General features: G+C 35.9%; 1 protein-coding gene across 1 annotated transcript in view; it reads left to right on the top strand.

Annotated features, from left to right (window-relative positions):
- The window catches only part of Acss3 (acyl-CoA synthetase short chain family member 3), a 178,551-nt gene that overhangs the window by 141,105 nt on the left and 10,763 nt on the right, over positions 1-26,683 (top strand). Inside the window, exons 10-13 of the mRNA XM_006983348.4 lie at positions 7,084-7,179; positions 9,963-10,026; positions 19,750-19,831; positions 21,855-21,977. Coding sequence (XP_006983410.2) covers positions 7,084-7,179; positions 9,963-10,026; positions 19,750-19,831; positions 21,855-21,977 — 365 coding nt within the window. The remainder of the gene's footprint in view (positions 1-7,083; positions 7,180-9,962; positions 10,027-19,749; positions 19,832-21,854; positions 21,978-26,683) is intronic.

Here is a 26,683-nt window from a genome sequence, read left to right as displayed (position 1 = left end):
TCTCTTAGTATTTTGATATGTGTCTTGCCAAGATTTATGCAAACATAAAATATCCATATTGCTCAATGTATAATATTTATGTAAAAAATAGATCACATGTACATTTCATTTAGTAACTTTCTTGTAAATCTTGTTTTTTGAAAATCATTCTGTTTTAGTAAACATTCATCTCTGGCCTTTGAATAGCTTTGCGTTATTTTTTAATATGACATGATTCCTACATTAAGAAATCTTCTATACTGTGACATAGACAATATTGTTGAAAATATTCTTGTTATTAAGTATCTATGAACTGAAAATATTGCTTTGTATATGTCCCTGGAATAAATGTGACAATGTATATGTGCATTTTAAGGTTCTTGTTTAAGGATTGCCAAACTGCTTTTCAGGTATACAACAATTTGCTATTAAAATTAGTGTGTGTGTGTGTGTGTGTGTGTGTGTGTGTGTGTGTGTGTGTGTTTGTAAGTTTACTTGTTGGGCTGCATACATGCTTTTCTACTCACAGAGCTATATTGCTTATCCCAGAAATGCAGCAATTTATATACACACTCACATATACATAAAACTTATTATCTTTGGTTTGTGTGAATCATCTACCCTTGTGACCCATGTCCTGTCTCCCATCCAAGGACACTGGTTCTTTTGTCAGTCTTATACATTCTCCTGTAATCGGCCCTGGATTTTTAAGAAGCCACAGAAATCTATCAGCCAGATACCCTAATATACTTTCTATCTGCTTCTACATTCCCTCTCTCTCATCCATCTGGAAATAAATAATAAACATGGAAACATGAACATTATGCAAATATTTAAATAGACTATATGTTCAGTGTTATGATTCACTAAAATTTGTTCGGATTCCAGCATTAGGTTACAAGGTCCCTCAGATTAAATGTCAAGTTCTTATGAAGATGTTGAAGGGGACTTATTTAATTTTCCTGCCCATGATCTCTCTGACTTTGTTTCCTATGAATCCTTCCCTCATTCATTCTGCTCAGGTTCATTGCTTGGCCAGTTGTTCTCCAACACTCTGGGGATAAACTTACCCCAGGACTCTTGAAGTCTCTGCCTACTATATTTGCCCTTTATCTGTATGTCTCCTGCCTTTACTCCTTTTAGGTGTCTATTCAAGTGCCGTCTTCTGAGAAAGGTCATTCTTATACTCAATCTGTGTAAAGCTAAACATCTTCAATGACACTTCATGTACTGTTTCTTCCCTGGACATTTGTCATTCTTTAATATGCCATATTTTGTATTTATGTGTTATTGTCCATTGTCTGTCTCGTTGATGGAAGATTTATGTGATTTTGTTATTGTATATCTTGTTCTATGAGTTATCCTTATCATATAGCAAGTGTTCAATAAACATTAACTCTAGGTAATTTGTACCACCACAATTCCCACTTGTAAATATGAGAAACGGGGTTTTTCTTTCTGTATTGAAGCCATCTGGGCAATTTCTCTTTACTTGCTTGCCCTATGGATTCTTCCTGAGAGTCTCAAATGTTAACAAATTTGCCTATAACCTTCATCTTACCTTCTGAAATTACCATGTGAACTAAGACAGGCTGTTTAACATTCCAATGACATGTATTTTGACTGTGTCTCAGCATTTGCAATGTGCAAAAGCAACACTTCTTTTGCAATCTTATAGTAGGACTAAATGGAATTAAACTGGGCTCTGAGTACAACAGAATCCATATTTAAAATATGCCTATTATATCTCATTTTTTGTTTTCTCTTAAGAATTCTAAATATTAAGGAAAAATTATTTGGATAATAAGTCACAGTGCAACAAAATAGTGTGAGGCAGTTAAGTGACATCCCTTGACTAGTGTCTAATGCAGTATGAGGGAAAGATGCCAATGGATAGTCCTCACATTTTTCAGTCTCTAGTCTTTTGCCATCTGCTTCCTGATTGTGTCTTATCACACAAATTAATGTAATAATATGCTGAGCATCTTATTTCTAAGGCTCCATATCTTTGTAAAGATTTCTTCAAACATTGTTTCCAGTTCTCTTGCTCAAAAATAATGTTCTGGTTTATTTAATGTAGCTATTTCCTAATTAGAATGTGACATGTGGATTTCCTGGTTCCCTAGATAACAGCTAGTCAGTTAATTATAGCTTCCTTAGCATGATGCAGATGCTTTCAGAAGATCTTCAAAGGGGAGCTTAGGGATCACATTTAAGGATTGGATCCTAGAGGGTCAGGGGTGGGGCTTTCTCTAGCTAGAAATCTGCTTTCCATTGGGCCAGCTTGATCAACAGTTTGTTCATCATGACTATGTGTAAGGACAGGTGGACACCTGTGGATAGGATGGTATGACAGGATAAGTTTTTGCATCTCAAGATAGTCACAGTTACAAAGAAAGAAAACTAGGAGAGAATGGTATCTATTTTCATCCCTCTTGCTCCTGTCTAAGACTTCTTATTATCCTGACAGTCCTAATCACTGCCTTTTCCTGGATCATATCATATGCCTATCATTAGCAGCAGTTCTTTTTCTGGTCCTCTAAATGAATATAAAATTTAGCTAAATAGGATATTTGAAATTCTAATGTTCAAAACATAAATTTTATTTCATTTAAGTGATCTAAAATTCTGAGTAAAATTAGTTATATAGAACATGTGCTTTCAGTAGTTTTTTAATAATAATAATAATAATAATAATAATAATAATAATAATACAAGACAGTTGAAGGTTGACAGAATATAAATAGAAAATAATATAAGCATTTCAGGAAATGTATGTGTCACCTTCTTATGCAGGGCAGTGTGATGAAGTTTTTTTTTTTCTAATTCTTTCCTGCATTTCCATTTAAGGAAAGTTTTGTTCTTAAACACTCCCTTTCCATGTGAAGTGAGAAAAACAGAGTGCTGACATCACTTATAAGATTCTACAGTGATCAAGGCTTCCTGATACATGCTTTTAATGCACAGGACTCAGTAGGCGAAGGCAGGAGAACTTCTGTGAGTTATAGGACATCCTGGTCCACATTGACCTAGAGAGTTCCAGGCCAGCTAGGTATACATAGTGAAGCCATCTCAAACAAACAAACAAACAAACAAACAAACAAACAACAACAACAACAAAAAAACCATTCTGTATTGTTTCAGGAGGTCCCATTTATTAATTGTCTATCTCAGTGTCTGTCCTACTGGTGTTATATTCAGGAAGTAGTCTCCTGTGCCAGTGTCTTAAAGGCTACTTCCCACTTTCTCTTCTATCAGGTTCAGTGTAATTGGATTTGTGTTGAGGTCTTTGATCCACTTGGACTTGAGTTCTGTGCAGGATGATGGATATGGATCTATTTGCATTCTTCTACCTGTTGACATCAAGTTATGCCAGCACCATTTGTTGAAGATGCTTTCTTTTTTCTATTGTATAGTTGTGGCTTCTTTGTCAAAAACTCAGGTGTTCATAGGTGTGTGGATTTATGTCAGGGTCTTTGATTTGATTCCATTGATCTACATGTCTGTTTTTATGCCAATACCAAGCTATTTTTATTACTATAGATCTATAGTAGAGCTTGAAGTCAGGGATGGTGATACTTGTGGAAGTTCCTTTATTGTACAGGACTGTTTTAGCTATCCTGGGATTTTTGTTTTTCCATATGAAGTTGAGTATTGTTCTTTCAAGGTCTGTGAAGAATTGTGTTGGGATTTTGACGGGGGTTGCATTGAATCTGTAGATTGCATTTAGTAAGGTTGCTATTTTTACTATATTGATCCTACCTATCCATGAACATGGGAGATCTTTCAATATTCTGAAATCTTCTTCAATTTCTTCTTCAGAGATTTAAAGTTCTTGTCATACAGGTTTTTCTCTTGTTTGGTGAGGGTTACCCCAAGATTATTTGTGCCTATTGTAAAGGGTACTGTTTCTCTGATTTCTTTCTCAGCCCATTTATCATTTATATATATAGGAGGGCTACTGAGTGCTTTTAAGGTAATTTTGTATCCTGCTACATTACTAAAGGTGTTTATCAGCTGTAAGAGAAGCTTCTGTAAGGCAAAGGACATTATTAATAAGACAAAATGGTAGCCTACAGAATAGGAAAAGCTCTTCACCAACCCCACATCTGGTAGAGAGTTGATCTCCAAAATATATAAAGAACTCAAGAAACTAGACATCAAAATACCAAATAATCCAATGTAAAAAATGGGGTGCAGATCTAAATAGAAAATCCTCAACAGAAGAATCTCAAATGGTCGGTAGATGCTTAAAGAGTTGCCCAACATCCTTAGTCATCAGAGAAATGCAAATCAAAATGATTCTGAGATATCATCTCACACCTGTCAGAATGGCAAAGATTAAAAATAAACACTGATGACAGCTTAGTAGAAGATGATATGGTGTAAGGGGAACACTCACATTTTGTCAGGAAAATGGGATTCAATCTACCTCATGACCCAACTATACCACACCCAAAGGATGCTCAATTATACCACAAGGACACTTGCTTAACTATATTTATAGGGGTATTATTCATAATAACCAGAACCTGGAAACAATTTAGATACCCCTCAACCAAAGAATGGATAAAGAAAACACGGTACATTTACACCATGAAGTATTACTCAACAGTAAAAAATAATGATGTCATCATATTTACAGGAAAATGGATGGAACTTGGAAAAACCATTCTGAGTGAGGTAACCCTGACCCAGAAAAACTAACATGGTACATACTCACTCATAAGTGGGTATTAGGATAAAGTACAGGAATAACCAACTTACAATCCACAAGGCCAGGGAGGCCAGATAACAATGGGGGCCTAAAGAGGAATGCATGGATTTCCCTGGGAAGGAGGAACAGAAGAGATCTCCTGGATAAACTGGGTTCGAGGGACTGTGTTGGTGGATGGGGATTGGAACTTGAGGGAGAAGGTTAGGTGGGAGGAGAGTTAGGGGCTGGACAGAGGGGAGAGTTATGAAAAAGAAGTCTTGATGAGGTGGGGACATTTCCAGGTTAGGAAAAAAACTGGTACCAGGGGAACTACCAGGAATCCACAAGTATGATCCAGCTAAAACTCCCAGCAATAATGGAGAGGGTGTCTGAACTGGCCTTCTCCTGTAATCAGATAGGTGACTATCGTAATTATCATCACAGAGCCTTTATCCAGTTACTGATGGAAGCAGGTACTATACATGCAGAAATATATAGATGCAGAAATACATAGCTAAGCACTGGGCTGAGCTCCAGGAATCCTACTGAAGAAAGGGAGGAGGGATTGTAGGAGCTGGAGGCTCTGTGTTTAGGCCATGAAGGGGAAACCCACAGAGATAGCTGACCTGCGAGCACATGGACTCTGGACCAACAGTTAGGGAGCCTGCATAGGACTGACCTAGGCCCTCTGCATGTATGTGACAGTTGTGTAGCTTCTTCTGTTTGTAAGACTTCTAGCATTGAGATCAGGATCTGTCCCTGGTGCTTAGTTGGCTTTTGGGAACCTGTTCCCATACTGGATTACCTCACTGGGCCTTTATGCAGGGGGAGGAGCTTGGTCCTACCTCAACTTGATGTGCCAGGCTTTGTTCAAGCCCATGGGAGGCCTGCCTCTTTCTGAATGGAGACAGAGCCTTGAGGAATTGATGGGGAGAGGGTAGATGGGAGTCAGGGGAGGGAACAGGAGGAGAGGAGGGAGGGGGAACTTATGTTGGTATGTAAAATGAACAAAAAGTTAATTAAATAAAAATATCCTATATTGGGATAGGACCAGTTACAGTTTAGTTGTGTTGTTCTTAGTTATGAGGTTTGTTTGTTAGTATCTTATGAAACAAGTACTATATTCTAGTAGGCACTAGAGATTGCTGATTCTTTCTTGGATTCTAGAAGTGTCTGTTAACAAGCTGCACAGGTCTTATATTGCTAAACTCTGTAGAAAGTTTGAACTCCAGTTGATTAGAGTGACCATCTTGACAAAACTTGATAGCAAATATTTTTCAATTAGGTTGATTGGAGCAGCTGAAGTGCTAGTGGAGACACAGAAGCACCTAGAAAGATCTCTTCCCTTTCCTAACGTGTCCCAGTGTATTGTGAGGTTGTGTTTATGTACAACACAGGACTTCTGCATCCTGTGTTCCCTTCCTTAAGCTCATAACTCTGCAAGGGTACTTCTTATCATTTTTATTGGTTATCTCTCATATCATTTATGAGTGGTAGTTGAAGTGACTATGTTTTCAAAACTATGAAGGAGAAAACACTGTTAGTCTTTCCAATCATTTCTCTCTGTATTGATTGTACAGTAGGGGAAATAGAAATAAGATGAGTATTTCATGGACACAAAATGCCATTTTATGAAAAAAAAATGAGATTAGATATGCTAAAAATATTTCTGAATTTTCTCTTAAGCCCCAGAAACATCTGGTCCTGGTTACTGATTATCTTTACAAGAGACACATGCCTAGTATCTTAAACCTTAGAACAGTGATTCTCAACCTTCCTAGTGCTGTGACCCTTTAATACAGTTCCTTAGCTCAAGATGCAGGTTCTCCAGACAAGTTAAAACTACCAGGAATAAAGCACACAAATAAGCTGTATATTGAAAAAAACATAATAACTTTAGATGACTCCAGAAGGAATATCTTTTCTATTGCTTTTTTATCTTTTAGCCAATGTTGTGAAGACTTTAAGGTTATATAATTTTCCATTCTTCCATCTCCTGACTCATCCCTAATCCCATAGTCCTTTCTTTTCTTTAGGAGAAATACACCATATGAATTACTCTAAATATATCTTTTAGTTTTAAAACTATGAATGCACCAAATATTGTTGTTTTCACTTCTTAATACTGTTCTGGGGATTTCTCTGATTTTTATTGTGATATAAGTGTATCTGTGAGCTCTGTTAAATAGTAAGTATGGCTCTGATTTCACGTTACAGATCTGTAGCAGTGACCATCGAGCTAAGTATCTTAAATACTAGAGTGCAGGTAGAGTTGACTCTATTCCTAATGAGATGAAATTATGAGACAATCTAATCTAGGTCCAGTACTAATGGAACTGTGTACAAGTATTAAAGAAACATAACTCAGTGCTGAAGCAGTAAGTGATAAGCCATGCCTTTCCCCTCAGAGACTGGATCTCCGATAACAGCATCATGTATTGGACTGGGCAACTCCAAAACACCTCCACCAGGGCAAGCAGGAAAATGTGTTCCAGGATACAATGGTAAGTCATGATACTGGCAATTTGAAATGTGCCCTGTTACTGAATTTGGTATTTTCTTGTACCTATTGTATAAAAGGTACTTGCTTTTAAGAATGTCATATATTAGAAATGAATTCTTCAGTTTTTGTGATGAAAAATAATGCTATGGTCTTCTAATGCCTTCTTTTGGATAACTAAAACAATCAAGAAGATGTGACTTTGAAGAGTCTTTTGGGGATATGGGTCTGAAATGAATGACTGTGAAGTACCCAGTACTTACATTCATCATTTCATCTTTTGATGATGCATATTTAGTCTGTAGATGTTGTACGTATTTAGAGATGAGTAACTTGAAGCACCCACATAGAGACTGGACATTGTTGCTACAGTAACTGAGTCCTTTAGTTTTAAGAACACACAAATCATTGTGGTTGTCTTTGTTTCCTTGCTTCATTAAGAAAAAAAATGGTAGGTGCTTCCACAATGCTTTTTAAGAATGGTGAAAAGGTTTTTCAATCTTGTTGACTAAAATTAAATGCAAAGTAAAAGATTTTAGAGAAATATTTCTTTACTATGGGATTTATATAACAATAGTATATCTTCTCAATATTTGATTTTTATATTTTATATTTTTCATATTTATTTTATTTATATACTACTATAAGTTGCTGTTATAGCCAAATAATTTCTATGGGACTCCCGTCCTTAATTGTAAAATTTTTACTTTTTTTTAATGTTCAGTTCTCTTAATTTTAAATGCCTATTATAATTGTATGGCTTTCTTGGTCTGGTGAGTTGTGATGTTATACAACCAAGCAGTCACACAGGCCCCACAACACAAAATATGTAATAAAATATCAGCTGTTAGTGCCACAAACATTTCAGAGAAGCCAGGGAAATTAAATTGATATAGATTCAGACATTCACTGTGCAAAAAAGGGAAATAAGGCATAAAGGTTATATGATATACATATACATACTTATATGTATTTAATATATAAAGGTTTTATATGTAATTTACATAAGGTGACACAATTTTGTCTACTATATTCATGAGGAAAAACCAATTTCAGGGGTAGTCTGCTTAATGTTATGTACTCGCTAGTTTTATGTCAACTTGACACAAACTAGAGTCATTTGAAAGGAGGGAGCCTCAATTGAGGAAATGCCTCCATAAGATCCAGCTGTAGGGTGTTTTCTTTATTAATGATCAACGGGGAAGGGCCCAGCCCATTGTGGGTGATGCTTTTCCTAATGTGGTAGTCCTGAGTTCTATAAGAAAGCAGGCTGAGCAAGCTATGTGGAGCAAGCCAGTAAGCAGCACCCTTCCATGGCCGCTGCTGCATCATCAGCTCCTGCCTCCAGGTTCCTAACCTGCCTGAGTTCCTGCCCTCACTGCTTTATATAATGAAACGTTATGGAACTGTGAGCAAAATCAACCCTTTCTTGCCAAAGTTGCTTTTTGGTTATGGTGTCTCATCACCACAATAGAAACCCTAAGACGGGTATTTTTCCAAGGCTGACCACTTGGAATTGGATAACCAATGTATGAGCTCTTTTCTGGGCAAGACTATTTCTCCTACTCTCAGTGTGCTTAGTTATCTGCAGTTCTTTATATATCTTTGAAGCTTCATAAGCTTTCTGTCCACTTTAGCACATCTATTGCTGTTGTCCTTGTTCAGCTCATGTTTAGACAGTCGTGTTGGATTTTTTATGGTAGGCAGATATCTGTTTCATAATTCTGTGAAGTCTGAACTTCTGCCATGGATCCCTCATGTGAACGGTTGTCATCCTCTTTCTTTGATCAGAAAACTGGCTTTGTGTTGAGGCATTTTTCGGGGCTGCCAATTGTGGGAGATGTTAAACACATTTTCCCCTTAGTGTATCTGGTACATTTTTATACCCAGTTGTAAGAAAGAGTGAAACTTTGATGTCTCACTTTAATACAGAAAGTCCTCATTGTCCGAAAACCACTGGTTTCCAGAGGAAGGATTACACTTCTGTAGTTGAGGAATCAGGGACTTTATGACTGATATATTTTTGGTTTGTTTTATGGTTATACAGAACTTTGAAAGCATAACATAATACAAAGGATTATGGTTAAAAAAAAGCAAGTTACATTGGGAAAGGAAAGAAAGCCTTTCTTTGTGAAAAAATACAGGTGATTAATTTAATCTTGGGTTAGAGTCTTCTGATAGCTCTTAGGAATGGCCTACATGAATAAAGCAATGCAAGGAATTTACATAAAGAACCTAGATGATTATAATTCATTTTTGTGATTGATACACTATAATGTGGACCCTAGATTTACTATTGAACACTTTCCATATTTTATCAGGACATCACAGAAAATATTGGAATAATATCTGGAAACATAAATTTAGTTAATTTACATCTCACAAATGGATATGCTTACTTCATTTTTATTGTATGAATATTTGGCAGTATTTTTAAACTGCATCCTTTAGTTTATGGAAGATAAACATATGGTTAATATTCTTACATGGACATAACCATAAAAAAATAAGTCTGTTGGGCTGTTAAATATACATTTTTATTTTAGGAAGGTTCTGGGGAAATTTACTATCTTGCTAAACGTAAAATGCCTGGCCTTTTATACTTTTATAAAAAAAAATAGTTGAGCTTACTAATATATCTTCATGGTCTTACAGGAATATAAACAATATTTTGACCTAGAAACTTTAAGATTGAATTTAGAAAATATGGGAAAATATTTGAAGTTTGTGAGTTAGTATTTGTGTGTAAAATTGTATTTAAATTTGTGTTCATATTTTTCTTTATAGTTATGATTTTGGATGACAACATGCAAAAACTGAAAGCTCGGAGCTTAGGAAATATTGTGGTAAAGTAAGCAAAAATTTTAACCTGACCACTTAAAAGAAAAAACAACCTATGGATATATTCAGATCAAACTGATTGATTGCATTAGTACTGCAACTGATGAGATATCTTTTGCTTGAGAATTATTCCAGTTCAACTGTAATTTAAAAGGGAAGCCCCGTAACATACAACATATTCAGATTGAAATTTAAAATGGCAAATCTTGTTCTTTTAACATAACCACTTCTCATGAGACAAATAATGCATAAATGATGAAAATATTTTGTATAGAAAATATAAAATAAAACCAATGGTCAGCCCTGGAAGCATATATACAAGTAACATTATACAGACTGAGCAGACATCTATATCTTTATCTATCTATCTATCTATCTATCTATCTATCTATCTATCTATCTATCTATCTATCTATCTAGGGCATGGATTTGAAAGAGTGAAGAGATTTATATGGAAGGGTTTAGAAGGAAGAAAGGCAAGGGAGAAATGATGTCATTATATTATAATCTCAAAAGGAAAAGAAAAATACAAAACAGTAAGTAGTTTCTGTGCTGCTTTCTCTAAGCAATATAACCACTAATTTTGCAATGTACAGTCCTGGTGACATATCCACCCATGCTAGACACACTAGGTATATGTCAGTGTTCCTGTAGGATTTTGATGCAAACTCCTACCCGCTTACATCTCTGTAGTGTGCACACCACGCAGGGGCTTGTGTCATGCTGATGCAAGCAACCTACTGTTCTTCTTAGTATTTTAAAGTGCATGATATCCAAGTATGTATGCATTTTTATATTTGATAATGCTAACAACTGTCTATATTACCAGCTTGTTTATTCCATACACTGTATCATTCATTCGCAAGTTCAGCATTTACTCATACCTATAAAAAAAATGTTACTGAAAAACAGTTCTTTGTTTTATAGTGACAGTAGCTTGTAAATGTCATGTTTTATTCTATTAAGGGGACATAGTCAATATTTTATCTGTATCATTAAGTTTGTAGAAAGGAACTCTAAGATACTCACATACTAGCTAAAAATACACACACACACACACACACACACACACACACACACACACTTTAAACATGTTACATCCTTAACCAGTTTGTGATTGAATATTACTGTCCATTTTTGAAACCAGTTTGTATTGTTGACTCAGTAAAGTGTTTTATGGGCTACAGTTTTCTCTTAATTCTGTCTTAAAAGCAGTTTTATCTTTTTCCTTGTCCTTTAAATATTTTATTTCTATTATGAAACTAAGTTCTTTTTACACTTTTATGATTACACATAATGCTATACTGTATATCTCTTTGGCTTCATTTTTTTTCTCTTTTTCAGATATCTGTATTTTGTTGAATATTTAAGTGAATGTAAAATTATTGAATCAATGTGTAGCATATTACTAAATTTCTCACAATAGCAAATACCACAGTTTCTTGAAACATTTTCCCATCACTGTCCATTTAACTGGCAAAAATACTGAAATTTGAAGTGAAAATATTTTAATTTACATTGATTATAAAATATTGTAAAATCATTATGATAGTAGAATATGAAATGCAGTTGATTAAATTGGTAGCCACATAATCTGTGACATTTAAATAATTTATACAGGTTGCCTCGTTCCTCTAATTAACATAATTTTCACAGCTTTATTTATATGTCTGAAGCAGCAGACTTCAGTAAGATGATAGTTATGAGTAAAGAATATTGCATGTCAGAACTAAAACAAGATTTGCCTTAAAACTTATTTCTACTGAATGAATTCTATTACTTGCATTTTCAGGTGGTACAAGGTTACCTTCTTTTAATAAAAATGCATTAAAAGCTATAAATTTACTTGAAATAGTTAAGCAAATATATTTCTTAATGTAGAATTATTTCAAGCCCCATAAAATATAATACATTTATATGAAAGTTTAAAAAATACATAAATCTTGTTCTTTGAAAACAAGTCCTTTCTCATTAAACTAGATAAAAGAACGTTTCTTCCCCTGTTCTTTTTTTTTTTTTTTTTGATTTTTCGAGACAGGGTTTCTCTGTGTAGTTTTGTGCCTTTCCTGGTACTCACTTGGTAGCCCACGCTGGCCTCGAACTCACAGAGATCCGCCTGCCTCTGCCTCCCAAGTGCTGGGATTAAAGGCGTGCTCCACCACCGCCCAGCTCCCCTGTTCTTAATAGTAACTATGTAAGAATTATGTTACCTTTTTAGATGTAGTACATCCAAAAAGATGGAAATTTTTATTATTAAATATTCTGGTTTGTATTCACATTTCTTCAAATCATATTCAAAACTAAAAATAGGACTACCATATGACCTAACTATTTCTCTCTTGGGCACATACCCAGAGAACTCCATACCCTATCCTAGAGACAATTGAGCACCCATGTTTATTGCTACTCTATTCACTGTAGCAAAGAACCATAATCAACCTAGACATGCATCAAAAGATGAATGTATAATGAAAGTTTATATGTGTGTGTGTGTGTGTGTGAACACTATAAGTTTCTAAATAAAAAATATTTAAGTCAGACTGAAACTAATAACAATTATTACTATATAATAACCTTTTGAGGGAAAAATAGAGAGAGAGCAGGTCTTGCTGGAGAAAATATGAGCCTGTTTTGGGTGGATGCAAGCTTAATTTATAAAAGTATATTTTTTTAAACTTCAAAAACCTCTGTAGCAGCATGCACCTTTATATAACCTAACTTTAAATGAATCATCCCTATCAAAAGCATTTTTTTTCATGATCTCAGTGGTGACATTTAAGGCACTAATTTGTTAAACCACGTATATGTCCCCTCATTCTAACTATGGGTGTCTGTGCTATGCATGAATACAGAAGTGCTAAAATATAGTAGCATCATTCAAAAACTACAACTTTTCCTATGGCTTCTAGTGTTATTTAAGTCCTGGACGATAACAGGGCTTTTGTCTAAAAACATTCCATGCTTAAACTGGTAAAAATGAGGAGTGGTGTCTTCCATCTGCTTCCTTAAACAGAAATTTTAATACATGGATTCTGAGTTCTAGATTTTATTATAAAATATGAAGATGCAATATGCCAAGACATGACAGAAATGGATTGATTCCTCCTTTGGTTAATGGTGAAACTATATATTTGAAAATAAAATACTATAGTAGATGTGTAAGGTAGAGTAGATGAGGAAGAAATGAGCACACACATATCATTTTTCTCATTAACGAAATAGCTTTGGAAGGTTTTGTTAATAAACTTACTTTTAGACTTACATTTCACTAGCCATACCAATAAACTTAATGTGTCAACTGGAAACTTCACCTCAACGTTTGCTTAAAGTGTACGTGTAGGGTGTTTCACATTTAGAAGTAGTGTCACGTGGAAAAAAATCAAACAGGAGCCCAAGCCTCCTAATCATCTTCCATTTGTCGTAGACCAATTATAGCATTATAGAAGTCATTTCTGTATGAGTGACCACATCAGAAAGCATTCTAGTGATTGTCCAACTACTGTGGGCCCTAAGGCCGAGTGAGCAGTGTTCCTGTGTCTTATTGTTTAGTGCCAATTAATTTCATCATTTATAGAATTTACATTTCTCTTAGGAGAGAAAATTCACGTCCACATGGCTGTTAGAAATTCTTTTGATTTTGAAGCATACTGCAGCCAGTTAATTTACTGCGACAGTTATGGTGTATGGGTTGCTAGGAATACAAAATGCTCATGAATTTTAGAAGGTGCTCCTATAATTGCATCCAGAGTCCTAATGTGCCGAAATAAAACTGTGAGTCAGTAATTTCCGGACAACAGAGAACAGTGCATTTAAGAAGATTTTCACTGCAATTGCCTTCCTTCAAAACACAGTGCTCACAGTTATTAAAGCCATTGGTCTCTGACTCTTCCTTTCTCAGGGGCATACATTTTTTTTTCTTTCTGACCAGGTCTGTTGCTGCTATGGGAAGTATGGTTTACCCACTCCCTGCTGTGTTCTTCCAACCTTGTCCTGGGGCAGTGGGAGGATGACAAGGAACAGGGTGACATTGTCCCAATGGCTTTTTCTTCGCTGTCTGCCAATTTCTCATTCTGTGGATATTGAACTCCTGACCTTTAATGATGTTTGTGGACATCGAGACACTTTCACAGCAGCTATTCATTTAGTGTGCCCCCGTCTGGAGAAAGCACCAGGAGAGATTCCTTAGGTTACATCCTTTGGCTAAAAACCAGTAGGCACAAGGTTATAGTCCTGCTCTCTTCTAAATCTCAGATCCTAGTGTTAGTATGATCCTGTGATAACACTGCTGGGGAGATGAAGAGATAGGCACTTTCCTCAATTTTGACAGGAAACAAAAAGTAGCACTAGCAATAACACAGCTAGAACCTACCCAGTCTTGGTTCATAGAGAGAGAAGGAAATATTTTTAGGTCTTCTCTTCTAGAAATAGAAAGCAATTCATATTCAAATCACAAGGAAAACCCTCACTCTGGACCCTGTAGGCATTACCAAGAGGGCCATGAGAGTTGGATTCCATAATTCTCCAGGAAACAGAAATGAGGTCTTCATTTCTGAAGTCCAGGTTTTCTGAAAAGAACAGAGAATAAAGTGCATGCTTCAAGGGGATTAGGAAGCATCGGAGAAGGGGAGCTTTGTATTTCAGATAACTTAGGACCATCTTCAGCAAGTGATAGTCTAGTCTTGCTTTTTTTTTTTTTTTTTGAGGCTGTGACAATTTTTATTGATAGCAGTTAAGATTCTTTATACCCTATCAGAAATAGAATACAGCAATAATTTCCAGGATCAATACAGTTGTAGTTGCCAGGATACAATGATGTTTGCAAACCTTACAGAGTACACAAGATTAATGTCTAAGACCAATTGTCCTGTCAAGCTTCCATGCTTCCTTGACTTCTAAGGGAACACATAGTTATCATCACCATCATCATCATCATCATCATCATCATCATCATCATGTCCTATTATCATCATCATCATGATGATGTCCTATCACCATAACCATCATCATCATCATCTGTGGGGAATCGTTGAGTTGGCCTGGTCTAGCTGCCTTGAGAGGCATGCATCATAGGTTTTTCAGGTTAGAATCCATGGCTCCTAGGACACTGTGTGCCTTCAGTTCCTGAGAAACTGATGCATTCCCTTGGGCAGTGAAGCATTCAGGCTGCTTTGTGTTTCTCTCTGTGTTCCCTTGGAAGTCAAGGAAACATGGAAGCTCGACTAGTCTTGCTTTTTAATGATCTCATCATACTCTGGACTACTCCCACAGGAACCACTGGTGCCTTCGCTATTGCTATTTCTTTTCCCATTCAATAGGGTCTCTTTGGGAAGGGTGTTACCTGAACTGAACTACTAAATTGCAATTAGAGAAATTTTTTAAAAAAGTATCAAATTTCACTCTGCTTGCAAGAGTTGGGGCAAGCATCCAGGGTAGTAAAATTTGAAGGATGAAAATCACAGTAACAAGGTCCTTTGGATATCTTCTCGCCTCTCTTTCCTTCCAGCCCAGCATGTTCTTTTCATTGTAGCTATAGAAAGTGTTCATTTTGTAAGACATCAGCAAGAGACGCCATTATACCATTATTACAGAGGGAAGAATTGCACTTCATGCTTGCTGGATAATATTTAAGATATCAATAAGGTCAAAAAGAAGTGTTTGGAATACTGTCAAAGAAAAGTTGTCTCTGTCTTGTCTGCATGTGGCTTTTGTCTGGATCCAATGCTTCATCTATGTATCTACCTATGTATCTATGATCTATCTATCATCTTAATGTATGTATATATCACAAATATTTTCAACTCTGAAACTTTTCTGCTTTTCTGTAGTGTTATTATGGGACTTCCTCATGGGTCTGTGTTTAGACATGTTTTTCAATAATCAAAGAAAAACATCTGAATGTATTGAGATATCACATCCTATTAGTGAGGATCAGAGAGCATTCCCCTCCTTCATTTCAAAATAGTGTTGGACTTGCAAACACTTAAGCTGTTTTCTTGAAGTATTTAATTGACTCAGACACCCCCATTTATTATTTCTAGCAATACACATCCTAAATAGGGGTATAAAATTTCATTCTGTAAGCTTCTAGAAATGCAGAGTTCAATTTACTGCTATTAAATATTCTTACCAAAATATCTTGGGCATTTTCACTTTACATTATTTAACTCACTTGGAGAAGTGATATAGTATAATAATATATAAGATAATAACAATGGAGAAAGCATCATTAATTAAGACTTCCTCCTATTTGTATTATTAAAATGTTGCATTTTTACATTTCTCTTTATGCCATAGTCTCCATGCATCAGTGATCATAGTTTATATTATTGTATTATTGATGCATGACATGCAGGGTGACAGGTAGCAAGCACTGGGGAAATAGCCAGTCAAGTGACTGAATGAAGGAAATGAATGCAGGATTTAACACCAGTGTGAATTTGTGAACGAATGTAACAGCTGAATCATTCCTCTGATGTTCTTTCATTTTTCATACCTTTATCTCCCCCCCCAAAAAAACCACTTCCTGCATTGAGCCATGAACCAGCATCTCTCCTCATTAAACACAGTGCAATTAAGTAGAGAGCAAACCAGATGTAGTAGCACATGCTTTTAATCCCAGCACTCAGGAGGCAGAGGCAGAAGCAGGTGGAGCTCTTGAATTTGAGGCCAGCTTGGTCTACCTATGGAGTTACAGGCCATCCAGTGAGATGTGTCTCATAAAAACAAACAAACAAAAAAGGTAAAGTCTCTAGATATTCCATTCATTCTTGTTTTACAGTCCTTTCTTACATTGCCAGAAATGACAATCGTAAGATAATTTAAAATATTTCACTTAAATACTATGTTTCATTACTAAATTTAGAATCTATTAAATAGCCAAGTTGGTCCTTCATTTGAGCTTGTGGAAAACTGGTCATCGTTAGTACTCTCCGGCTTCCTACCATAAATACTGTGATCTCTTGGCTCTAACTCTTCCTGTATTGTTGTTATTGCTTTTCTTCTGTTTTCTCCTTCCTCTTCCATAAACTCTACCTTGATCATCCCACTGACCTCCAAGCTTTTTATACTTACTGAGACACTTATATCCATGTGGGCTTATCTTCAAACTTTTAGATTTTAGACATAGGATTGCTATTCATTTCTCTGGTTTCGTGTGTGTGTGTGTGTGTGTGTGTGTGTGTGTGTGTGTGTGTGTGTGTGTGTGTGAATTACCGATTATCCTGCCTTTACCTTCTAAGGGTTTGAATGACAGATATTAGCCACACTACCTCACCAGACCTTGCTTTAATCAACATCATAAAAGATGGCTCTACTTCTGAAGTTGCAAAACTCACACTCCCTGTCTCTCTACATCCTGAGTTAAATAAAACACGAGGGAGCAGCAATTGTTGGTCCTGAAAGGAGGCTGACACCTAATTCATGGTTTTCTTCGGGAATGAGGTTTGTTAGACAAGCAGGGTCTCAAGGCCATAAATCAGGCTTCCAGAGGAGAGAGAGAATGTTAGACCAAAACAGTGTGATATATGTGAAGATCTAACATGATGGGGCCTTGAAGGGAAGGGGAGGTTTCATTTTGAAACCTGCACAGGAGCTTCATTAGATAGAATAAGAGAGATGAGTGAGGTGTGTGTGAGGCGGGGAGGATTGTGCGGAAGCCATGCAGAGGCTTATGAAACAGAATTTCTGCTTTCCTGTAGATGCAGTAGGGGAGATGCATGTGTAGCAATGTGCTCTTCAGTATGCGCAGCTTTCGTTATGGGGAATGTATGTGTAAATAGCTCGCCACATTCCTATGTTCCAACATACCTTAACTCTCTGTTTTCCTTACACCAATGTGGATGTCAGTCACCATTTATTATCCCAGCTTTATTTTCTCTTTTTCTCATAAGGTAACAAAGAAGTATGTCTTAAAACCATGTGTCTATCCAAAAATGATATTAGGAGTTTTCGAAAGGGATCCATACCTCGATATATTTTGTGGGAGAAATTGGAAGTGATCTCTTCAATGTGAATCTGCATCGGGCTTATTCTCTTTTATTTAAGATAATCTGCTTCGCCCATCATTGCTGAGCCTCCCGGCTCTTTGTGGAATTTGATTTTCCACTTAACATCTGTTTCACTTTTCTGCTTCTGGCATCTCAGTGACGCCCTTAACTTGATTATTAAACGTTGTTATATTCATGTTCTATTTCCGCGTTTAAAATTGACTTTTTGCAAAACGTTAACATGCTGATTTGAAACAAACTGATAAAGCAGAATTATTTACCTGGCGATTCAGAAAGATTAGTGTGGTAGAGCCATTTGGAAGCGCCTAGGGGCCTTAATCACCTTCAGCCTGCCGCCTTTAAACAGATTAAGTGATGAGCAGTCATGGTGAGGGCTGCTGCAGTAGCCATGAGTCAGCATTTCCGTAGCTTTTTTTTTGCTGTTGTTTTGCATTTGGGGATTACTAAATGCTTTCTCATGCATCTTCTGTAATGACATAATGTCTTGAAATCGCAGCATATTCCTTTTTTTTTTTTTTTTTTTTTAAGAGAGGAAATTAAAAGTCCTAGTAAGGGGAAAGTTGAGATAACCACGGGTTGGCTAAACTTGGTGGGAAAGGAAAGTGCCAGCTGGGATGCACACAGAGGTAACCACAGCTGCTCCCACCTGTATTGGCATATTCTGACACTTAGGGGATTAAAATTCAGTGCCATGTGTGCCTGAGGTTGGGATGGCCTTCGGACCCCTGGCCCCTCTCTCATTGTCTTGGCACTGAAAACACTGTAACACTGTGTGGGGCAGACTGTGGGGCAGATGTGTCATGTGGCCTCGTGTGGGCGTTGCCCTCTCCGCTTCACTTTCACTTTTCTCAGTAATAAAATTGTTACATCATCACTTGAGTTGGTAAGGTTTTTTTTTTTTTTTTTTGAACTAAATGACTCGAAAATCGTCATGTTGTATCTTATGTAAACTTCTAAACTATAAAGCCTCTAAAACTTTTCTGTGTCCAGAAAAACTATTTGAATCTGTTGATAGGCACACCTTATTGTTCCGATTTATATAAACACAGATAGATCGGTCATAGAATGAGGTTGAGCCTTTCTGTGCAAATAACTCTAATTTGGTAGTGTAAAGAATGAAGTGTGGGATTGGTTATATAGAAAAGAAATATAGAACTTTTTATTCCATATATTCCATGTTTCCTTGTGTTCATTTGGAGTTATAAAATATGAAGGGCTTAATGGTTATGAAAAGAAAGAAGAGTATTCAGTGAAAGTCAACTTCAAAGGGGAGGGAGGAATAAGGATTGCAAAGAAAAGATTGTATACTTACTACCTAAATGAAAATATTCTATTATGCATTATGCGGACAAATGTGAAAATCAATACAGTGGTACATTTGCAATTTTTTTTCTTATAATAGAAATGTTTTCCTTAAATAATTCACTTACTTTGTTCAATATCCTGGTGTTATGTTTTTCACTGAAATAGAGTGTTTATTAGTATTTCAATTGTGTGTGCATGTATGTGTCCTGTTAAGAAACTGTTATAATTCTTAAATAATTGTGTTAAGATATGGTACTCTACTTGCCCTCAAATTAAACATGATCTTCCCAGAAAATTAATGGTCTACATTTGAATGAGGAATTTCATTATGTTAGCACAATGTAAAATAATTTTAATAGTTATTATTGACTGTCTTTGTTTTTTTACTCATAGTAATTTCATATTCTCTGTGTTTGTATAAGGTTGCCATTACCCCCTGGGGCTTTCTCGGGACTCTGGAAGAATCAGGAAGCTTTCAAGCATTTATATTTTGAGAAATTTCCTGTGAGAGCTTTAAATATTTTAATTTTTTATGTGTGTGTGTGTGTGTGTGTTTGCCTTGTAACTTAAGCAACATGTTTCTAGTATCACAGATAAAAAAGAACTCTTTAAGTTTTATACACACTAGTTTCTGGGTCTCATGGATAACAATGGCCAAGTCAGAATTATCCAAACAAGTCTCTAGACATACAAAGTTTTCATTCACTCTTATTAACTCCAAATATCAGAATATTTAAAATTTTAATCCAGTAATATTGGACTGCAAATAATTGTGGGTATTTTACTGGAATCCTCTGTACAGACTGAGAGCAAGCAACTACTCAGAGCTAGAAGGTCATTAGGACACCCTACTACACTTAAGGATATGAGTAAAAAATCAAATGTATTTTTCATCATATGATCTAGTTTGACAGCCTTTCTTAATCTTTTTATTTTAAAATACCATTTAAAAAATAAAGATATAGGTTCGAGACAGAATTCATAAAGTCCAGTCTCTCGCCCCAGTGACCCAGGTGTCAAAACTTGTTTTACTGTGTGTCAGTGTGCCATTCATCTGCCACCCCATGCCAAGGTGATGAGTCCTGTGTCATGGCAACACTTTGTTGACAGTATACATCAGCATCCTACCCTCACCTTGTCCTTATTATGTGCCAGGTAAAAAAATGAATGAATGATGAGAATTTTGTAAAAACCGTGAGTCCAAGTACTTAGCATTCCAGATTCATTGTGTGTGAGTGAAAGATGGATGCCCCTACTCACCCAGACAAACGACAAGGATTAAATAGCTTTCTTTAGAAAGACACCTCAGAGTCAACTGACCTCAACAGCCGAGATTAAACATTCTCCCGATCGAGTGTGGCAGAAATATTTGTCATTTGACTTGACTCCAGTCAGCCAATTCAGTCTATATGATGGGCCCCCAGTAATTCATCAGAGTACTGATACAATTCATTATCTCCTGGTGATGGCAAGCAATATGTACACTTGGTTTTAGTATGATGGCCTTTAAGATCAGAAGTTCCCTCTGAGCTCCAGTGTATGGTTCAACTACATGTGGTACCTCGACAGTTGGCCTTATTTCCTGACCTCATGCCTCTTGTCTGCAAGCTTAATAAAAGCATGAGTCAATCAACTTCCTCGGAGCTCATGCAGGTTAGAAGAGAAGGGGATGAGGCTGGAACCAAACTAGTGTGCCCTTCACTCTTTCTCTACATGGCCTCTCATAGTTACTGTATGCAATACGAACAGTCATTCTTGAGGATGTGTGTGAGAAGCTGCCCTCCACCATACATACCAATTAGTAGAGTTCATTAAAGTCTGGTAAGGAAGACTGTATGAGCCCATTTCAGAGAGAGTCACATCAGGTGTTAGAAAGATTAATAGATACAAATAGTCATTTGCTTACTCTAGAGGTTATGCTTAAACACAAGCATTGCATGAATTATCAGTATTAAAGACAATAATATGTAGTTTTCTTCATATTTTTAATCCTTGATTCTTCCTTATATTGTGATTTCTAAACCAACAAAGATGTGTTACTTTGAGATTGGTGAAATATTATATTTCATATCGACTATTAAGTTTAACTGGGGCCTGAATTCAATCCCAATAAAAGTCAATAAACTAGTAATTTCTTTCTGTAATTTTATGGAAAGTTTTTGAAGTAGATACAATTTGAGATCTTTATTAAAAATCCCTGTCACACCATAATATATCAGAATTATTGAGCCATCACATCTCCATTTAAAAAAAAGTATTTGGGTTCGCAAATGTCAGAATTCCAAGTTCAAATACTTAAGTTGAACATATATAAGGAGAGTTTAACTTATTCCTGGTTGTTAGAGGAGCAAAAATATCTAGTTAGGATTCAAAACCAAGAGCAATTTAATCTTAAAGCTTGTGAAAATAGTCAAGTGCTCATAATGAATCAATTTATGTCACACTTGATATTTCACCAAGCTTTGAAAATGATCATGTTGTTACCTACCACTACATGCTAACTAAATATATACATTCTTATTTTCAGGGATACTATGACACTATGGATGCAGGCTACATGGATGAGGAAGGATACCTATATGTTATGTCTCGGGTGGATGATGTAATAAATGTTGCAGGCCACAGGATTTCTGCAGGTGCTATTGAAGAGGTATTGATAGATACTACTCTTCCTATACCAAGTAGTGACTATGAACAGTGATGAACTGAAGAAATACTGAGGTTCAGGCATCTGGAAATTGACCAAATCTTCATTTGTGAGAAAGGCTAGGCTCTTCTCTCCCCAGCCTCTACCTATCTGTGTCTCTCAGCCTCTTGCTCTTGTGTGGATTTTTCATCCTATCCATACACCCTCTTTCCTTCCTATATGTTAGGTGAGACATTTTAAGCACTTCCACATACTTGTTCGTTTTGGGAATGCCTATGTACATTTACTGCTTGCTACCAGATACTTGACCAACTCTAGCATCATAGTTTAATATTCCTTCATAATCAGCTTACTTTTAACCCTTAAGTGATTTAATTTTCTTTTTTCACTCTTCAATTCCTTGGAATTTTTTCAGTGTAATTTATACAAGCATCCAAAATTGTTCTCTTATTATTAATTTTTTTAATTGAATAGGGTAAATCTATTTCATTGTGTAAACTCTGAGTATTTATATTTGTATAGATTCTTGTATCCATCATCAGAAGATAGAATATAAAGAATTTCAACAGTGCAAATTAAATTAAATTATTATTAAATTATTTAATATCATCTTTATATTCTTACCATCATAACTCTTGGCAACCCTTGGTTTTTTTTTTTCTACTAAGATTGAGCCTAACATAAAATTTCATAGAAGTAACCTAAATACAGTATTGCAACCTTTTGGGACTAGGGTCTTTATCTTAAGATAATATGTTGGTGATCTGTTGAATTTGCTGTGGATATCCATAATTCTGTTTCTTTAACATTTCTGTGTAGGATTACACTGTTCAGATGCCCTGATGAGCTTATGTATCTATTCATTCACTGGACAAATGGGTTGTTCTAATTTTGGACAATTGTCTATAGTAGTATTACATATATTCAATTTCAGGTTCTTTGGTAACATTGCATTGCTATAGCCTATGTATTTACAGTATATTTACTAGATTATGAGTGTACCTATGTGTGTTTATGATAAACTGCCAAACACTTCCTGAGCAGATGCACCTTTTTGTACACACACTGACAGCATTTGACAATTATTTCTTCTTCTCTTTTGTAGGACTTGGAATTGTTATTACTCTTTAAACCTTTCACATAGGTGGATAATAATATTTCAATATGTTTTATTTTTCATTGAGGTAACAATTAGCAGTGTTAAACAGCTTTATGTGCTTATTCGTCATGCTTATATATATATATTTTTAACGGAGTGTCTGAAAAAATATGCCTGCTTTGTTTTAAATGTCTTGATTAGTACTTTAGTGATATGGTTTTTCCAGTATCATTTTCCTTTTCCCCTCTGAATCACCTTAAGTTATCTGCCACACATCAGTTGATGATATTTGAGTGGTCTGTTTTAGGCTCACCTGTTTCATTAGTCTAGGAGGCTGTCATTTTTCCAGTACCAAGCTGGATTGATACTGCAGCCCTGAAGAGGATTTTAAGGTCAAATAGTATGTTCTCTGCACTTGCTGCTCTTTCTCAATATCACTTTAGCTGCTCTAGCTCATCTACATTTATAGACATGATGAAGCTTTCTATGGCTACGATGAATCCATTCACCAACGTTGATTGTTATAGCAAAACCCATAGGTATTAAATCTACAGAGTGCCTTGGGAAAATTTATATCTAAATGACTTTCACCTTGCAATCCATAAGCTTTATGTGCTTCCTCATTGCCATAGATATTCTTCCACATTTTGTTTTCATAATATAGTTTGTGAGCATATTTTGGCAGATCCATAGTCAATCATTTGATGTATAGCTATTGAAGGTAGAGTATATTTTTAAAATAGTTTACAAGCACTCATTGCTGGTAAATATTTGACTTTTCAAAAATTTTAAGTATTATGCTATTTTGCTTAATATATGTAACTATTTCTAAACAGTTTTTTTTTTAATTTCTAGGTATCTTGATATAGTCTTTGTACAAGCATAATATTTGTGAATGTAGTTTCTTTTTTCTTAATCTGAAGGTTCTTAGGTTTATTTTCTGGCCTTTGAGAACTGGATGACATTTTCTATGTAATATAAAGTGAGAGTGGCGAAAGCCAACAGGATAGGATGGCTAGGGGGGAGCTAGACTTAATCATTTCCGTTTCTGGCTTAGTTATGATGTAAACCCACCAAGTGAGGCTGTGGCAAGGCAGGGTTTTCATTGCTACTGTTGTTGCTTCTTTTGTTTTTTGTTTTTTGTTGTTGTTGTTGTTTTTGAATGTATACCTTACATAGAAGAGCAGGCAGCTGTCCCTAAACCTGCCAAAGTCATGCTTTTCCTCATTTCACACCTGAAGTGTGGTTGGTTTTTTTTTTGTTGTTGTTGTTTTTTGTTGTTTGTTTGTTTGTTTGTTTGTCTCGAACACCCTCCTGTGCTCTCAGCTATGAAACACGAAAGTTCTGAGGGGAGGACTCTTGGTGAAATTTTCAGTGCTCAGACTTCCCCACGTTGAGCCTCCATCAACATATACATTTCATTTCCGGTTTTCCTCCACCTGTGCTTGGTCCTACAGAGTTTGTTCCAGGAAGGTGTGATTGTCTCTGTCCTCCTCTTACCTTTCCGTTTTCCAGCAGTGACTTACCCTATGCCCTCACTTTTTAATGTATCCCCCCCCCCCCAAAAAAAAATGAGTTATTTGCTTTGTCCCATGACTGGTTGCTGGGATAAAGGACTGACTTCAAAGCTTTAAAGCTAATCAGAGTCCAAACGTCAAGCCTTATTCACTGCGGCATCCTGTTCCCCACTAACTGGTTTCTGTGTGATAAACTGATGTTTCACTTGGCCATTCTCTTACCTGGGTTCATTCCACACTGTCCTTCAGTATGATATCCACAGGGAGAGGACAGATAAGGGTCTGTGTGAATCCTGGCAGGTCCTGAGGTAGAGCAGGGCAGGTTAGCCGAGATCCATTCTTGGTCTTCATAGGTCCCAATGGGGAAGGCAATGAACATTGAGCCTTTCTATGCTTTCAGTGTGGAGTAGAGAGACCTGTGTTCTCCCTCCTATAGGGTGTGCTCTTCTTCATGAGAAGAAAGGGGTTCAATTACTTGATGTCCATTTCTGAGAGCTTCATGAAATGCTTCAGAAAGACTGGCACTTTCCTTATTTATGTAAATTAAATATGTAAACGTCTATGACTGAGAAAGGTGTTATGTACCCATAAACCTTCCAATAGGCATTTTAGCTGGTTATATGTCATTGTAATTTAAAATGATAAAGTAGGGCTACGTAGTCCATTTATTTTATTCCTATAGCAGAACTCCAGAATAGTTCTTATACTGTAGGGAACAAACAAAGAACAATTCAATGAAGAAAAAAGCTTGAGCTCATGTGATTAGCAATTCAGTGTATCAGGATCAAAAGATTCAAAAGCCTCATTCTTCTCCTTTCCATTGGCAGGTTCATCTTCTCTAATGGCCATGCCTGACTTCAGGCCAAACTTAACAGCTCAATTTTTCATGTAATGATGACTTTACTCTTTTCTTTAGTGTCAGTCACTTAGTGTGATGTTTTTGAATTAAAAAAAAATCATAAAATGTCCTAGAACATGTGTCCATCATGTGCTATTATAATATCTTGTTATTAAATGGGAGCATTTTGTCATAACCTGAAATGGAAATTTTTTGCTTCGTGTATTTCAAAGTGCTGTCAAATGCTGGTTCCGCTTGCATGACTTTTTAATTTCTTGCTTCCAGAAGATTAGTGCCAAAATTCATATGCATTTCCTGTAGCCTCGCTAATCAGACTATGAAGATGATGTTTGCATAGCTTTTATCAGTCGAAGTTCTTAGTTTCCTTACTTTTAGCATGAAAACTGTTGTCTTATCCAATTATATGTTGGGGATTTTTCTGCTTCTGCTGACATCCTTCTCACACTGTGCAACAGCAGAATGTAGACAAGCTCAAATAAGCAGATAAAGTAGAAAAATAAAGAAAATGGGCCAGAGTTGGTGACTTCCAACAGAAATATTGTTACTGGATTTTAGAATATCTCTTAACCCTTGACTCTAAATTATCTCAATATAAATAAATGATTAACTTTTATTGACTATTTATGCTTAGCAAGAAACTAATCATTTCTTTTCACATCTGGCTCACCCCGCCCTTTTATTTGGAATCTCCTGTAGAGTTACTGACTTATTGGCATGTTCTGGCTTCTCATAAAATCTCCTAAAAATTAATATATGGCATGTGCCTGCAATGTTCTCTCTGATATTTTTACTATCTCTCATTGATATGCCCAGACTTACGATTTAGTTTCCAAAGTTTGCAGTGAGCAAGGCTGGAATGCTAACACTCTTAGAAGCAGATTGTGACACGTTTTAGTAAAGACTGATTTTTGTACCACACTCTTCAGCACATGACTTTGAATGCTATTTTACTATTATCTTGTTTTGCAATGTCTATAATTTGTGATAATCAGAAACTTACATTTTAGTATATTTCAAAAGAATTTAAGGTTCTGAGTCTACCAAAAAATCCACTTCCATACAATAATTGCTGATTTTTAATATGATAAAAATACCTATCTTATTCTAGTTTTAGTAATTAAAACATTTTAATTTTTTTGAATTTTTATTGTTTTATTTATAGTTACATCAGTTCCTCTTTCCCTTTACTCCCTTTAACCACTATCACATATTTCTCTTCCCCTTTCATATATAT

This window comes from Peromyscus maniculatus, chromosome 18 (assembly GCF_049852395.1).
Source record: "Peromyscus maniculatus bairdii isolate BWxNUB_F1_BW_parent chromosome 18, HU_Pman_BW_mat_3.1, whole genome shotgun sequence".
NCBI lineage: Eukaryota > Metazoa > Chordata > Mammalia > Rodentia > Cricetidae > Peromyscus > Peromyscus maniculatus.
This window is presented reverse-complemented; position numbering and strand designations above follow the sequence as displayed.